The sequence below is a fragment of the Stegostoma tigrinum genome, chromosome 33, assembly GCF_030684315.1.
Source record: "Stegostoma tigrinum isolate sSteTig4 chromosome 33, sSteTig4.hap1, whole genome shotgun sequence".
Classification (NCBI taxonomy): domain Eukaryota; kingdom Metazoa; phylum Chordata; class Chondrichthyes; order Orectolobiformes; family Stegostomatidae; genus Stegostoma; species Stegostoma tigrinum.
In genome coordinates, this window is record NC_081386.1 from 23,586,687 (window position 1) to 23,604,981 (window position 18,295).

The window sequence follows — 18,295 nt, forward strand, 5'->3', positions numbered from 1 at the left end:
AACCTCATGGCCTGGCACATACCCACTCAACCATTACCATCAAGTCAGGGGATCAATGCTGTTTAGTGGAGAGGGCAGGAAGGCATGCCTGGCATTGTGGTTGTTGGAGGGCATTCATCTGTACTCCTTGCAGGATTTCCTTAGGGCAGTGTCCAATTACCTTCAACTGCTTCATCAATGACCTTCTCTCCATCATCAGGTCAGGAGCTGGGATGTTCGCTGATGATTGAACAATGTTCATCACCATTCACAACACCTCAGATACAGAAGCAGCCCATGTCCATATGCAACAAATCATGAACAATATCGAGGTGCGTGCTGACAAGTGGTAGGGAACATTTGGACCATAAAAATACCAGTGACCATCTCCAGTAGGGGACAATCTAACCAGTATTTGACAGTGAATGGTGCTACCATGACTGAATCCCCCAATATCAAAATCCTGAGGTCACCATTGACCTGAAACTCAACTGGGCTTGCCATATAAATGCAGTGGCTATAAGAGTAAGTCAACGACTAGGAATCCTGCAGTGAAAAGTTCACCTCCTGATTCTCCAAAGTCTGTCCACCAGTGTGCTGGAATACTCCCCACTTGCCTGGAGGGTACAGCTCCAACAACACTCAAGAAGTTTGACATCATCGAGGACAAAGAAGCCAACTGGATTGGCACCACACCCACAAGCATCACTCCATTACCACTGATGTTCAGTTGCAGCAGTGTGTACTATCTACAAGATACATTGCAGAAATTCATCAAAGGTCCTGAAACAGCATCTTCCAAACCCACAACCATTTCCAAATAGAAGGACAAGGGCAGCAGATGCATGGAAACACTACCATATGCAAGTTCCCCTCCAGACCACTCACCATCTGGACTTGCAAGTATACCACTGTTCCTTCACTGTTGCTGGGTTAAACTCCTGGAATTCCCTCCTAACAGCATTGTGGGTCAATCTACAGCACATGGGCCAGAGCAGTTCAAGAAGGTAGTTCACCACCACTTTCTCAACTGGGAATGGGCAAGCAATGTTTGCCAGCCAACAATGCCCATGTTTCATGGTGAATTAAAAAAAAGATAGACTATAGGTTCTTGAATTAGCCAAATTCAGTTCATGGTTAGACATAGGGGATTCAACATAACAAGGTCAGATGGAGGAAGACAGAGATAAACAAAGGGAATACTAGTTGCTGGTGGATATAATTTCTTTGATGAGTGGCCCAGTCACTGAAGTTTTTGCTGTTTTCCTTCAAAATAAATGAGGTTGAGGATCAACCTTTGTATGAATTGGAACAGTTCCTCCAACAAAATGTTTGTCAAAAATTCTAGACAAACGTTCTAATTTTAAGAGGAACTCCCATTGAGCAGCACAGTGCCCAGTGGTTAGCACTGCTGCCTCACAGAGTCGGGGGCCTGGGTTCGATTCCACCTTCGGCAATTGTCTGTGTGGAGTTTGCACATTCTCCCCGTGTTTGCGTGGGTTTCCTCCGGGTGCTCCGATTTCCTTCCCACCGTCCAAAGATGTGCAGGTTGGGTGGATTGGCCATGCTAAATTTCCTGTAGTGTTCAGGGATGTGTAGATAAGGTCTGGGTGGGATATCCTGAGGGCCAGTGTTGGGCCTGTCTGGGGGGCTTGTTGGGCCGAAGGGCCCACTCTACGGATTCTATGAAAATTTCTCAGCCCATGAGCGTTGAATCCTGTCATATCCCAGACATACAGGGACAGTTGTGGAGACTCTTCAGATTCAGGAGAGGGGCTGTGTCATGGTAAAGTCATGGACTTACAATTGAGAGGCTCAGACTAATGTTCTTGAGCCAGAGGTTCAAATCTCAACACAAAGCTGGTGAAATCTAAATTTGAAAAATAAATTGAGAATTTGAATGTCACTTATCATAAAAATCCATCTGCTTATGAACAACAATTGAATTTTAAAAAATCTGTCATCCAGAACTGGTTTGATCAATATGTGACTACAGACCCACAAATTGTTTGCTCTGACCTTTCCTCAACAACGCTCTGGGAAGCTACTCAATTCAAGGTCAACATCATGAAAGAATAAAGAAAAACAATTTCCAACCTCTTGGTTATTGGAAGATGCCCAATAGGAGACAGGTGGCACAGCAAAAGTTAAAATGTAAGCATTTCAACAAACTGAAAGAAAATGCGCAAAGAGCACAGAATCCTCGACCAGTTAGTCTTAAAGGGGGTTATTTAGGCTGTGAAACCTGTGCTAGCCTTGTAAAAGGAATGCAGGTGGTCCCACTCCCTTGTGTATAGTTCTACAAATGTCCAACATACTTTGCATAAAGTGAATTTATATTAAATTCATAAAATTACAACATGTTCTATTGCTCAAACATGCTAACTTACCAATCCAGCATGCAATGATGTTTCTGGCCAGGCTAATCTTATGCATCATGAAGTTGAATATTACATTGTTTTTCAACCTTCCTAATTTCCTCCAGTCCTCCAGGATCTGTAAGCTTTGCCTAGAGCCTATTTACTTACCAGGCCAACAACTGATTCAATTACGAGATTGCAACCCTCATTTATCACTTGAACGATAAAGCCATTTCTTGCAGGTCTCTAAAAGATCATCAGGAATAACAGTGGAATGATCTATTGGACAGTACTTTTATGCATAATTGACACTTTCTGTGGGTGTAAGTGTATTTGTAAATGTGGAAATGTAAAAGAGTCAATATGGGAGGACTTGTATCCATTCTCGTGGAATGTTTGAAGATAGGGAAGGCAACTGATCGAGCAGGAGGGTGGCAGAAAACACTCTGCCAGCTTCCCTCCTCCAGCAAGAATGAAACCAGGGCAAGAACATCTGTGATCCAATCTCCTGCTCCACCAATAATTGGAACTCTTAAATGGGCAATTAATGACCATGTGCAGGCTCCTGATGGTCTCTAGGTGGGGGAAGGTGTACTTCTCTCATTTTCAAAGGCTCTCAGTGCCAGGTCAAGGAACCTGGCATTGGGAAGGAGGACTCAGGTGAGATGCCTTGCTGTCACCTTCCGTCCTCCATAATCCTCATCCGACAGAGCCTCTTTTATCATCACTCACCTGCAGCCTGGGCCATTCCTTGATTCTGGGACTCCAGTGCATTTCACTTCAACAGCATTCACTGATTTCCCTAGTCATGCAGGTAAGCAAAAGAGCAGTGGGAGGCATTTCTATTCCTGGGGTCACTGGTCCATGGGAAGACTTACTGGTAGTAACTGAATTGTCTGAGGAGCACCTGATCCTAACCAGCCTTTTTCAGAAGAAGTAACATGAGTCACTCACCAGGAGGCACTCAAGAGCTGTGATCCCTCCAAAAAATTCTCCGAGAGTCTGTGACTGTGTGTGCGCGTGTTTGAAAATGTGTGTGTGTTTGTATGTGTGTGTTTGTATGTTGGTATGTGATCCTGTGCTTGTTAGTATCTGTATGCAAGTGTCCATATGTGAATCTTTGTTCCTGTCAGTGTGCAAAGTGCATGTTGATGCCTGTGGATGTGAGTGTACATCAGTGTAATGAGTACATCTGAGCACGTGTATATGTATTTAAGTGCACACGCCTGCTTATCTGTGCACGTATCCTGGATTTGCATTTCCACCAACGGTACCTGCTATCTCGCAAGAGAATTTGGCGACAAGACAAAATTAAAAATAACTTGGAGGCCCATCGTGCTGGACTCAACTGTGTGGAGATCATCCCGCAGAAAGTTCAACTTAAACTGCCAAGCCACATGGATGAGTATAGAATGCCTGAGTAGATCTTCTTTTGGGGACTATCACAGCACACGCGATACCGAGACTGATAGTACAAATGATATAAGATCACCCTGAAAAGGAGCCTCACAAACAGTGTGAACACATGTCTTGTGAGAGCACTGCAGCCAACTGACCCACATCGTACCAAGTGCTGAAATTTGGATCAGTTTGTTTTGAAAACCACCCATGTCAAGGTCTCAACATCTGCTATGACCTGAGGAATGTCAGACGTAGCACAGCTGCAGACCTTCCTCTGAGCACCAGCAACTTAATTGTCACTTCCATGATCATCCGTGTCAATCCCAACTCAGAACCCTTCATGGTGAGAGGGCCCGCAGAAGATGACAACATCATGTAGAACTTCTTCATTGATTGATTGATTTATTGTTGTCACATGTACCAATGTACTGAGAAGTGTAGTTTTGTGTGCTGTACAGCTGCATTCTACCATTCAAAGTGCATCAGAGTAGCAGAACAGAGAGCAGAATACAGCATTATGATAGCAGAGAAGGTGAGAGAGAGAGAGAGAGATCAGAATTAAGATTTGAGATATCTGTTCAGAAGTCTGATAACAGTGGGGAAGAAGCTATTCTTGAATCTACTCTACACTTATTCAAACTTTTGTATCTTCTGCCCAATGGAAGAGAGCATAGCCAGGGTGGGCAGGGTCTTTGATTATGTCGATTGCTTTCCCAAGGCAGCAGGAAGTGTAGATGGAGTCAATGGATGGAAAGCTGGTTTGTGTGGTGGACTGGGCTCTGTCATACACAAACAGCAGGGAATCTACCACAGTACGTATCTTTATGTTTCTAGAAGTGCTTGTATTTGTCTTTATACAGGTCTGAGTAAATTGGAATGTTTTCAGGTGCCTCATAAGTATATGAGTAATTACAAAGTTTACTGGTAACTGAGTTGTTATGCATGGGTGTAAAAGTGCTTTCACTGTTAACAGAAAGCATTGCTTTAGTAATTAAAACTGTGCAGAAAAAAAATTAAATAAGTCTTTTTAACAATTCTTTAAGAGAACTGAGCTCTCTTTTTATGCTTACTCATGGAAAATGGACATTGTTGGCTGGCCAGCATTTATTGCCTGTCCCTAGTTGCCCTTGAGAAGGTCGCGATGAGCTGCTTTCTTGAACCGCTGCAGTCCATATGCTGTTGATAGACACACAGGGCCCTTAAGGAGTGAATTTCAGAAGTTTGACCCAGTGACAGTAAAGACACGATGATATATTTCCAAGTAAGGAAGCTGAATGGCTGAGAGGGGAATCTACAATTGGTGATGTTCACATATATCTGCTGCTCTTATTCTTCTGGATGGAAGTAGTCGTGAGTTTGGAAGTTAATTCACTTTCTCCCAGCTTTCGTGCTGCAGCCCTTTTTATACAGAAACTTCAATGTCTAAGAGCATTATTAAAATGTTACTCAAACTTGCTCATCAATGAGGCTGAACTAGGTCTGTATGAGCCACTGAAAGCTATGTTGCAGCTTGCTGCTATCATCAATTTTCTGTCCAATTCTAAACAGCCCTCCCTCTGACCTTGTCAATCAGACTGGTAATCCCTGTAAAATGCAGGAAACAAGGGAGCCACATTCACACTTTTAAACATTGCTTGAGGGCTTCAGTGTAAGTGCAATAACATTGAATCAGCTGATTTTACAACTTTTTCAATGGTGTCCTTTATGTTCCTATTTCAAAGCCCAATCTTTTTAAAACTCTAAATTTCTTTCTACCAACAATCTCTAAGTCACTCTCATAAATTATGAAAGATGCAATATCAGTATGTGAAGTAAGAGACAGTAGGGAAACAGAAGATTAACAGCAAAGAGACTAAGCATTGTTGTTGGAAAGGAGAAGACCAGTATTAAAAGGGCAAAAAATTTACATCCAGGAGCTAAGGATTGACTATGGGAAAGAAAGGATTCACATCAAAGAGAAAGGTGGCATTTTAACACCTTGTTGCAATTATAATGCAATTCTGGTTAGTGAACCTGACTGTCTAATATGCACACTTTATGGTTCCTCATTCCCACAGCCCACTTTGAGTTTCTTGATGAAAAAGTGAATGCTGGAGAGTGGGCTGGAAGATGTGACCAATTCACCACCGAAGCTTCTCGAGCTACTGAGATCCCAGCAGCACTCACAGAATATTCACAGGGATCACAATAAGAAGGATTCAATGCTGTGAGCAGAAGTCTCAGGTGAGGTGAATTGGGACTGGGGCATCACCGTATTCTCAGGCAGACATCAACGGTTGCACTAGGCTGCTCCTTTTCATCCTTCATCGGTACTGGGGACTCTCCATGTTTTCTTGCTGTCAGCTTCGGTCCTCTGCAGCGCCATGTTTTACAGGGCACAGACCACAACTCATAACCTGGTGGAGCCAGTTGGAACTTACTGAAGGGAAGTTGCAGATCAAGGTAACTGAACTCCTGTCGGTTCCGCTTATGGCGAGCTCTTAGTTAGCAGTCCAGGTGGTATGACTCCAACTGCACCTCACCTGTGCCTCTGTTGAGAGGGTGGCATGGTGGCTCAGTGGTGAGCATTGCTGCCTCACAGCACTAGGTTCCTGGGTTTGATTCCACCCTTGGGGGACTGTCAGTGTGAGGTTTGCACATTCTCCCCTTGTCTGCGTGGGTTTCCTCCGGGTGCTCCGGTTTCCTCCCACAGCCCAAGGATGTGCAGGCTAGGTGGATTGGCCATGCTAAGTTGCCTGTAGTGTTCAGGGGTGTGTAGATTAGGTGAGGTATGGGGTGGATGGATCTGGGCGGGATGCTGTGAGGGTCGGAGTGGACTTGTTGGGCCAATGGGCCTGTTTCCAGACCGTAGAGACTCTATGACTCATGACTCCCCAAAGCTTGTCCAATGCACAAGTCAGGAGTGTGATGGAATACTCCCCACTTGCCTGGATGGGTGGAGCTCCAACAACACTCAAGAAGTTTGACACCATACAGGACAAAGCAGCCGCTTGATTAGCATCACGTCCACTCCCTCCACCACTGACGCTTTTTAGCAGCAGTGTGTATTATTTACAAAATGCACAGCAGGAATTCACCAAAGATCCTTGGACAACTCCTCCCACAGCTATGAGCACTTCCATCTAGAAGGACATGGGCAGCAGACATATGGGAACACCACCACCTTCACGTTCCCCTCCAAGCCACTCACCATTCTGGCTTGGAAATATATCACTGTTCCTTCAGTGCCACTGGGTCCAAATCCCGAAATTTCCTCCCTAATGGCATTGTGGGTCAACCCACAGCAGGAGGACTGCAGCATTTCAAGAAGACAGTTCACCATCACCTTCCCAAGGACAACTAGGGATGGGCAATAAATGCAGGCCAGTCAGCGATGCCCACATCCCACAAACGAGTAAAACAAAACATTTTGGTCATCTCATCTGATAACCCATATGTGGCCTGGTGTTAATTTTTCTTCAATAAAACATCAGGTGAAATGCCTTCGTACATTTTATTACATGAATGACACTATACAAAAGCGAGCCATTGTTGCATAAAGGATCCAATTTATGTTCAGTGTGGGTCCACTGATGCGGACATAATTAGCGCTTGCTACTCTAATGCTTGTCTAGATCCATTTTAGGATCGGCTGACAGGTGGGTGTGATCTCAGGTCCACTGTTAATCAGTCAAGAAGAACTTAGCTATTTCAGTGTGAATTATCTCACATTTATCAATATTAAAATCCATCTGCCATCCATGTTTAGTTCCTTAATTTATTTGCATTTCTTAGAAATTAAATAAATTTACTTAATTGTTCCCCTGAATGCCATTAATTTCCATGAAACTAGTCATCTGGCCAGATAGGTGGAGTGCACTGCAAATTATATTCTACTGTAAAAATTCTTTTCCTGATAATTTCTCAACATTGAAAACAGCAGGCCACAGTTGGAGTATTGCCTGTAGCTCCCAGCCACCCTATTATAGTGCAGAAAAGATTTACTAGGATGTTACCTGGGCTGGAAGGTTTGAGTTGTAAGAAAAGGCTGAATCGGCTGGGACTTTTTTCCTGGAGCATAGGAGACTGAGGGGTGACCTTATAGAAGTTTATAAAATCATGAGAGGTATGGATATGGTAGATAGCCAACAGCTGTTCTCCGTGGTAAGGGACTCTAAAATTAGAGGATATAGATTTAAGGTGAGGGGGGGAGAGATACAAAAGGGTCCGGAGGGGCAATTTTTTTCACACAGATGGTGGTGAGTGTTTGGAACAGGTTGCCAGATGTAGTGGCGGAGGCAAGTGCAATTTTGTCATTTAAGAAACGTTTGGACAGGTACATAGATGAGATGGGTTTGGTGGGATATGGACCAAATGCAGGCAAATGGGACGAGAATAATTGTGCAAATTGGGTGGCATGGACAAGTTGGACTGAAGAGCCTGTTTATTTGCTGTAAATCTCTTCGACTCTATTACCTTGGACAGAGGTCTTCAGAATGCCTCTAGTCAGAGCCTTGTTCATATTTTCTTATTACTATTCATAATCAGTTGTTGGCTCAGCTAACTAATTTAGTAATTTTTGCATCAACTTTGAGTTTCAAAAGCCTCACATGTGGAGCTTAATTAAATTTCTTCTGAAAATCGAATCAAATGAAACTCATTCGAATGTGCTGATTCACGAATTCAGCTAGGTCTTCAAAAGGAATTCAGCTGATCCATGGAATATGTCATTTCACATTTTTTAGACTCGATCAATCATCTGTTCTTCAATATATTTCCAACTCTAGAATTTGGGTGAACTGACCTATTCCATTTGGGGTGACACAGTGGTAATGTTACTAGCCTAGTAATCCAGAAATGCAGGCGAATGCTCTGGGGGCATGCTTTAAAACCCTTCAAACAATACCAGTGGAACTTAAATGAAATAAACTTTTTTAAAAATATGGACTTGGAAGCTCATTTTAGTAATGTTGACCATGACACTACCATCAGTTATCATAAAAACACATCTAGTTCATTACTGCACTTTAATGAGAGAAAATCTGCCAGTCTTACAGATGTACATGAGACTGACTATGAGCTATCCATGGAAATAGTGTACGAAGCCACAGTTCAAGGGCATTTATGTTTGGGTAAAAAATGCTGGTCTTGCCAGCGGCCCCATGTTCGATTAAACAATAGAAAAATATTGTTTCTATTATAGGTGCAGTTTTTTTACTGTCAATTTCATATCTGTTAGACCTTACTTTCGTAGTTTGTGTCTATCTAGAAACATTTCATGTGAAACTTCAACCAAAGCGTTTTGGAAGTCTAAGTTATACCACACTGTCATGTTTATCACAAATGATCTGGGTTATCATTTCTTCAAAGAGGGCGAGGAGATTGGCAGATCATTTCCATTTAAAATCACATTATTAACATTGCTTACAAATCCTTCTGCTAATTGATTTCATTATTTTACATTGCATTGAAGATTAATGAGTCTTTAGTTGTCCATACCTGTTGGGTGACACTTGCCACGTATGGGCATAGCATTGAGCTGACCCATTTCCTGATACTTGCCAGATTCCACTATAACGACAATTAGGGTCTCTCAAATCTCTTTGCTGTTCTCTTTCAAAGTTCTGAGATTAAAAAAGAGACATCTGTTCTTTGAGATTTATCTGTTTTAAGTCCTTTCAGCTTATCGAGGCTGTCCTCTATTCTGTATTTCACTCTAGCTACCTGTTTTCATTCACTTCTGGGGTGTGTGTGTCACTGATTTAACCAGAATTTATTGCCTATCCTTAGTTGCTCTTGAGAAGGTGGTGGTGATGCTGCCTTAGCAATCCGGAGCGCCTGGAGGAAACCCACGCAGACACAGGGTGAAGGTGCAAACTCCACACAGACAGTTGCCTGAGGGTGGAATCAAACCTGGGTCCCTAGAGCTGTGAGGTAGCAGTGCTAACAACTGAGCCACCGTGCTATCCCTGACACTGAGATACTGACGCTCTGGTCCCTCAATCTATGTGCGGCAGTGCTAGAGTCAAGGAATGTTCATGTGCAAATAAAGAGTGATTTGGTGACAAGGTACCAACCCTTGTGGAGTTATTTCAGGAAAGGAGGTCCACATTCAACTGACCAGCTCCGCTACCAATTGGGAATTAAGTGGTCAATTAATGAGCATTTAAGGATTTTTATCCTGCCACTATGGGTATTAGCGTAGTTGCCTTTGGGCATGTTGGTATGTGGGATGCACAGTACCTAAAACCATGGTGATTGAACCATGTCGAGCTTATGGCATCTTTCAATCACAGGCACTCAGTGCAATAAAGGACTTGACATCTGGAGGTGTAAGAGGACCGGGGCAATCAATTATACGACTCCCCCACCCCCAACTCCGGTCTTTCTGAAACCACACAGCTCTGCTCCCCACCCCCCACCCCTCCCCTACCTTACAAATCTCTGGCCTGGATCACTCTACAGGGGTCTCACTGGACCTCCAGGAGGCAAGCAAGACCTCTACACAATTCCATTCATTGTCACCATGACTCACTTGGAAATCCAGATTCTTTCCCAACTGGGATTCAATTTGGAATTGGGAACCTTGGGCCACTTGGAATAAATTGGACAATTGGGAGAAAAAGATCAAAAGCCAGTTTCTAGCTATTGCTAGAGACTAATGCTAGAACACACACAACCAAACAATTTCATATAGCAGCACCTCGGTGATAGTAAATCTCCTTCACTGCATTCCAATGTAGCAGGTGAAAACCACCTCATGCCATTATAAAGTGGAAATAAATTTAAACATAAAATGAAGCTACATAATCCTGGAACATTTCCTTGTTGAGCAGATGTTAGTGCTGAGGCATTCTGTAGATGCTGTCAAACTTCATCAAACCCACAGTAAAGACATAATAAGCGTTAGAAAAAATTTAGTTGATATTTATGCTTAGCTGCACTGCAAACAAATTTAACATTCAATGCAAGCAGAAATTAAATTACTCAGCTCTGCTGCTTTATGTAAAATGTACAATGTTCCAATTCTACCCCTATTTTTAAACCAATTTCCTCAGTTGCTCACATTGGATGCTCAAAATCAATTCCAAGATGTACGTGCATTGTGTTCCTGATACAATCACAGGCACAAAGGTTAGGGGAATTTTAATTCCTTCTGTCCAATGAAAAGTAAATAAAAATGGTAGTTACTCACCTCCTATGTTGGCGGATGTATTACTGCTGCTGCCCTTTGTGCAAGTGAGACACCCAGCCTGCTTATGTGGGGACATCAGACGTGTGCCAATCAGTCATAAGTACCAATGGGGACCTGTCACTTTGACTAGATGCCAATGCAATTACCATAGTCTCAGTGAGCAGCACATGTGGAAGCCAACTTGCTGATTGAAGCTGGTGGGCACCAGATGAAGGCCCTGAGAGGTCATTCTTCCTCTTTGTAGGATCAGGAAGATTTTCAACAAACCACAGGCCGTGGTATTGCTAAATCAATGCTGAGTTTTGGTGATTTAAACTCAAATATTTAACACTTCATTGCTGGCCACTGAGGTTTGCCAATTTAAATGATTAGTAGAATATAGATTTCTGCCAGTTTTTATACTTCTTTTCTGATCATAAACTGACTGGACAGTGACTGTGAACTGTCCTAAATTGACCACAAGATAACTGGACAGAGATCATAAACTAGCTACAACAATAACTGGACAATGATTGAAAAATGACACACAACTGGGAACGCAATGGCCTAGCTGCATTGTTACTGGACCTTTAACCAAGAGACCCAGATTATGTTTGGGCGATCAGGGTTCGAATACCACTACAGCAGATGATGAAATTTGAATTCAATAAATACCTGGAATTAAGATTCTACTGATGACCATGAATGCATTGCCAATTTGTGGGAAAAAAAATCCATCTGGCTCACTGATGTCCTTAGGGAAGAAAACTGACATCCTTACCTGGTTTGGCCTAGATGTGACTCCAGACCCACAGCAATGTAGTGAACTCGTAGCTGCCCTTTGGCAATTAGGGATGGGCAATAAATGCTGCCTGGCCAGCATTGCCCTCATCCCATGAACGAATAAAGAAAAAATTAAATGAAGATAACCAGATAGTGACTGTAAACTGACTTGAAAATGACCACAAGGTGACTGGGAAGTGATTATAAACTGATTGCAAACCATTACAAACGGCACTGTGAGCCTGTTGAATGAAAGCCTAACATAGCGTAATGAGGTGTGCATTGGAAGAATATTAAGACATCTATTTAGTTTACGTCACTATATTATCCCTGATCTATCAGGATTTTCCATCCCTGTCAGTCACCTGGAATAAAGACCACTCTCCATTTACTTGTAAGCGTCTCACAGATGCACAATGAAAATGCTCGGGAAATTAATCATGGGAAAACAACTACATCTCTGGAACTGAGACGCCCAAAATATATTTACATCAATAAAATTATTGTGGAACCTAGCTCCATCTGTACAATCTGCAATCAAATTAAAACCCATTATATCATCTTGAATCTTACAATTAAGAACTTAAAAAGAACATATGACTTCAATTAGTGCCTCTGAAAGTTGCCTCAAGATATTTGTAGATCAGAGATCATAGAATCCCTGCAGTGTAGAAACAGGCCTTTCAGCCCAATAAGTCCACACCGACCCCCAGAGCGTCCCACCCAGACCCATCTCCCTAATCTACACATCCCAGGACACTACGGGCAATTTAGTATGGCCAATCCACTTAGCCTGCACATCTGTGGACTGTGGGATGACACTGGAGTACATGGTGGAAGCCCACGCAGACATGGGGAGAATGTGCAGACTCCACGCAGACACTTACCCATCCACCTACTTTGCTACCATTTATTTGCCATGTGCCATTACAGCTCTCATAAAGTGCAGCTGATGCACTCACCTCAGGAACTTGTTCAAATCTCCATTCTTCATGTATTCAAAAACCATGATGAGAGGATCACCATCAACACAGACACCGTAGAATTTCACAATGTGTTCATGCCGAAGATTGGTGAGGAGCTCGGCTTCTCGTTGGAAGTCTTTTCGTGCCGAGACAGTGGCATCTTTCAGAGTCTGCAGAGAGTGAGGAGGGTCATGGTTACACTGGCATAATCATCCTTGAGCAGGGAAACTTTGTAAAGCCATTGTGCAGTGTGCAGGCCTAAGCGGGCGGGAATACCGTGTCCAATCTGAGCTGCACACTTTTGAAAGGATGTTGAGGCTTCGGAGAGGGCGCAACAAGGTTTTAATTAGAATCAAACTGACATTGAGGAACTTTAGCTATGAAGAGATTGTGGAAGCTGGGATTGTTCTCATTAGAATGCAGAAAGGAAAGGGGAGTTTTAATACTGGTGTTGAAACCCAGAGACTCTGATGGAATAGTCGGGACACAGATTAAAGACAATTGGCAAAATCACTGAAGATAGGATAACTAACTTTTCTTTTGTTGCAATGTGTAATCTTAAACTGGGGTACACTACATGGAATGGTGCTCGTGGTAGATTCAATACTGCTTTTCAAAAGTGAACTGGACACTTGTTTGAAAATTGCAGGGCCAGGAGGAAAATCTCCACAGTGGATCGAATCGCATAGTTTCTGCAAGGAGCCAGCAAAAGAAGTGTGGACAAAATGGCCACCTTCTTTCTTGTATGTTGCTCTAAACGGGTTTTGGCGAAGTTCTCAAACTGCATCGATTAAACATTAGCCTTATACGGTGGAATTTCAGGACATGTTTGCTGAAAGTGGAACAGTGGGAGGTTATAAATGCCATGAATAAACTTCTCTCAATGCGAATCAGTATAGTTATAGAATCGTAGAGATTTAGAGCATGGAAACAACCCTTCAGTCCAACTTGTCCATGCCTCCCAGTTTTCACAATTAAACAGGTCCAATTTGCCGGTGTTGGGCCATATTCCTCTATACCTATCCCATTCACAAGCCTATCCAAGTATTTCTTTAATGACAAAATTAGACCCGTCTCCACCACTACATCAGGAAACCTGTTCCAGACACTCACTACCCTCTATGTGAAAAAATTGCCCCTCTCCACCCTTTTGTATCTCTGCCCTCTCACCTTAAACCTCTGCCCTCTAGTTTTAGAGTCCCCTACTATGGCGAAAACCTTTTGGCTATCGACCTTCTCCATGTCTCTCATGATGTTGTAGACTTCTATATGGATTCTTCCTCAGTCTCTTACTCTGCAAAAAATAAAACCCCAGCCTATCTAGCCTCTCCTTTTAAGTCAAGCCTTCCAGTTCAGGTGGCACCCCAGTAAATCCTTTCTGCACTCTTTCTAGTTGAATAATATCCTTCCTATAGTACGACAACTAGAAAGTGCAAGGCAGTACACCAAATGTGACCTTACCAATGCCTTAAACAGCTGCAACAAGATGTCCCAACTCCTAAACTCAGTGCTCTGACCAATGAAAGTGTGCATGCCAAAAGCCCAGTCTTTCCAAATGGTACTTGTATCTTTCTAAGGGTGACATCAAGGGGTTAGTAGAAGATTCAATCTTATCAGATGAATAGGTAGTGGATTCAATGTACACTGGTGCTATGTGAGCTGTGACAGATAGTGCTAATATGAGGTCCTGCTGGGTGAATCCATCTCAGTTCAGGAATTTGAAGTAAGTTGTTTCAGTCAGATCAAATAAGGGGAGGCCAGGGCCTACGGCCAAAGTTGTTTGTAGTCCAAGACCCTTCACATTCCACCGCTGCAGAGTTCTACTTGCTCCAGGCCCTGGTCTCCATTCTGCACTGGAGATTGGACCAGAGTTCAATATCAGATCTTAGTTTAAGTCATCAGAGTAAATAGTTCACACACAGCACTTGGATTGCAAAGTACAATCAGAATTGAAAGCTACTCTGCACAAACAACCACAGGGTATTTCAGTGAGCAGGAGAATTATCTTTAGCACAGGTGGTGCACTCACCTTAACTGCCACCAACATCTTGTCCTTGGTTGGGCTCAAATTGTAACATTCGGCCAAGAAAACTTTCCCGAAAGCTCCCTCACCCAGCTCTCGTTTCAGAACAATGTCCCTCCTCTTGATGTGCTGTACATCTGTGAGACCAGAATGACCAAGACAATGAATGCCTGAGATTGAGGCAAACACAGGAGGTTAGACACAGATTCAGATGGTCCCCATTCAGCACCTGTAGGCTGTAAACAGTACGAGGTGGATCCTCTATAGCCTGACAAAAGCTGATTATAAAAGAGTTTAAAAGGTGGGTGTGTGGGGGGGCTGCTGCTGCTACCAATTACTAGGGCAATAGTCTTGTCCAGCCCCTGGCAACCCCACAGCAAACCTGCCTGGTTAAGCTAGTTGAGAATCAACATCTTAACCAACCAATGGGCAATCAAATAAATAACTCAGGGTTCTGAGGGAAAGTCATTGTCCCTGAAATGTAAATTTGTTCCATTCTACAAAGACAGACCTGCTAAGCATTTCCAGCATTTTTCACTTGAGTGTAAGGAAACTGGGGTTCCTCCTCTTGATACTATATTCTGTTAGGAGGGTTCTTTTTCCCTGATTACTACCTGATCCCTGATGGAAAGTGTGTGGCTCTTAAACACAGGGCAGAACTGCACTCTGCCGTAATGGGCTCACTAACAAAGGTTAGGCACTCAGACTGGCAGACAGATGGCACATGTACAAATTAGCAAAGAGGCAAGACTAAATCTGCAGCCTATCAGGATGTTGCTTTTCTCAAAATTGTAAAACCAGAGGCATTTTTTCTAGTCTTGATGAACTTAGACATGGTATTAGCAGTGGGTGTCAGCTCCTGATAGGCAGGTCCCCACTGATCCCATCACAGAAAGTTTAAAGTATTGGGAATTCTAAGTGATGGAAAGCTGGAATTAAGGGAAGATTATACTGGAAATAGAAAAGAGCTATCCATGAAGAGAAAAGCTAAGGCAACTAGCTGTAGGAAAGGACCACACTCCAAATACTGTCTTTATGTTCACAGTACAACATTGCTTTTTAAATCCTCAAACGTGCTTGGGCTAAGTTTAACCAAAGAAGAAATAAATTTACCACATCTTTCCTGTGACCAAATGGAGTGAGTTGATAACTTTAGTCTCTGGATGAATATCAAGATCTGTCACTTGATTTGACATATTGTTGTTACTTGTACCTATGTACAGTGAAAAGTTTTGTGTTGTGAGCAGTAAAGGCATATCATAACAAACAAGGAGATATAGGGTAGTTAGACAGAGTGAGGCATACAAAGCTACAACTACACAGGACGTGCACAAAAGCAAGATCAATATTATATTTGAAGTTAGACAGGTCCATTCAGCAGTCTAATAACAGCAATGAAGAGATAGCAAGGTGTAGAGCTGGATGAACACAGCAGGCCAAGCAGCATCAGAGGAGCAGGAAAGCTGACGTTTCGAGCCTAGACCCTTCTTCAGAAATGGGGGAGGGGAAGGGGGTTCTGAAATAAATAGGGAGGGGGGGCGCGGAAAGAAGATGGATAAAGGAGAAGATATTCATCTTCTTTCTTCAAAATAACAGGAGAAGCAACTGCAGTACTGGAGATATCAAATAGGTTGGGGAATAACAGATAAAGCATCAGAAACAATGGATACTCAAATCTCTTCATTTAGTCAAATAAATGATGCTAGAGTTCAAAAAACTGAGAAAATCCTGCCAATTCTGGTGTGAACAATCTCCAAGAGTGTTAACAGGATCAGTTGTGTAATGCTACACGAAACACAAATACAAGGCACTGAGATTTCTTGGGCTGTAAAGCGCTTTGTTAATATGCAGCAAAAAAACACAGCAGAGCCTCTCAGAACAGTCACGTGGATGCTAGACTCTAGGCAACATGTGTGTAAGGACAACAACCCCACAGAGACTCAATCACACAGACAGCCTGCTAGTGAGCACACCTCACGAAAGCTGGGAATTTATATGAGCAGCCAGAAAGTTCAACAGGGATTGACTTGACACAAATGAAAGGATATTAAGAGCAATGGCCTAGGAAGCCTGAGATGGTCTCTGCTATTGTCAAGCCATACTTTACATGCACAGCCACTCAATCACTGGCAATGGATCTGTATGTGACAGCCCAGGAGAAACAGCTGCTCTGATCTTGATCATTGGCTCCTGCTTGGATTAGCTCCTTGAATTCCACTCTAATATGAAAGGACTTTTCTCACACCAGCTCATAGTTATTTAACAGATGACATTCAATTGAATCAATTTTCTTATCCCTGCAATTTAACTCCATGTGTTCTTCCCGCCAATATTGTAAAAGCTGCTGATTTTCACACAATACAGTCAGAATGAAAGTATCTATGTACATAGAGTAAGGGCTTGTGGAGTGGGAGTGTGGGTAGGAGATGAAAGGATTAGGAATCTACTGTCTCATTTCTAAACTGTAAAGTGCAATTTGTTATTAAAGATGATATGCTGAATACTTCCAGTCCTGCAGAGATGAAAACTCTTCTGTTCGGATGGAGCTGCTTTGTATACATATCTCAGGGCGATGCAGATCTGACTGCAGTTCCAAATATAAATATTTCATTTTCAGGGCTTTATCAGTTACAGAACTTTCACTTTTCATGCTGCATTTACAAGGAGCCCACATGTTTTGGAGTCTTCTCTGTGTGCAGCTCGATGCTTGAATTTCTGGCTCCACCCACAGGCTTAAGCAATCTGGCACCTTTGCAAAGATCAGTGAATAGACTAACACAATCAAATATGAATGAATGACTATTAAACAGTACAGGACCAGGAACACAATTATAGATTCTCGTGTCAGGGTGATAATGTGTTCCTACTTCTGGACACTCTCCAAAGATTTAATGTTTCAGGGAGTTTGGTTGTAAGACAAGAGAGAATGACTGACAGAAGAGTTGATTCCAAGGCCAAATGGGAATCAGGCAAGAAAAGAAATTAAGAAATAAATGATGGGCCTAGAGCTGCAAATGGAAAGAAGCAAATGAAATATAACAAAACATAATGGGCCAAATGGTCTCCTATTGTGTTATAACATTTCTGTGATTCTTGAAATGGAGGAGGGATGGCAGCCTGAAATCTCCCCTGTCTTGCGTTCAATTACAGGCCATCCTTTCATTCTTGTCTCATTCGACCCTTCTTCAAAACCTGCTGAGCGCTTCAAACATTTTCTGATTTTATTTCAGAGTTCAAGCGTTTGCAGTATTCCATTTCTTGATTTGGGTCAATTCAAGCCCATTTAGTGGGTGAAGTGGGTAAACGCTTTTGGGATCTTCCTGGTGCCAGATGTTCCCCATCAGCTCCTCACCCTCCCACCTCGTCTGAAGCTGTGGAAGTCAGAAGCTTGCAGCTGTAACAGGAGGTCAGACTGTAGAGGATATTTCTGATTTGGTCTGACATTCATCCTCACTTTTCTTGTACAGCTGACTGAATGATCAAGAAGGTGAAATAAGGGAAAATCGTTTAAATCACAGGACAGTTACTCAATCTAGCAGTGTTTCAGGTTGTAGAGGTTTCTTCCACTATATTACAATATTACTATGTTACCCACTCACTCCCTTCCTCTTGCAACCTACACATGACCTGA

At 42.7% G+C, this 18,295-nt stretch overlaps 1 protein-coding gene across 2 annotated transcripts in view; it reads right to left on the minus strand.

Annotated features, from left to right (window-relative positions):
- The window catches only part of LOC125467326 (NT-3 growth factor receptor-like), a 667,435-nt gene that overhangs the window by 56,704 nt on the left and 592,436 nt on the right, over nt 1-18,295 (minus strand). For both annotated transcript variants that reach the window (XM_059639207.1, XM_048563007.2), the window contains exons 13-14: nt 14,671-14,801; nt 12,639-12,811 (exon numbers count right to left, since the gene is read on the minus strand). In XM_059639207.1, coding sequence (XP_059495190.1) covers nt 12,639-12,811; nt 14,671-14,801 — 304 coding nt within the window. The remainder of the gene's footprint in view (nt 1-12,638; nt 12,812-14,670; nt 14,802-18,295) is intronic.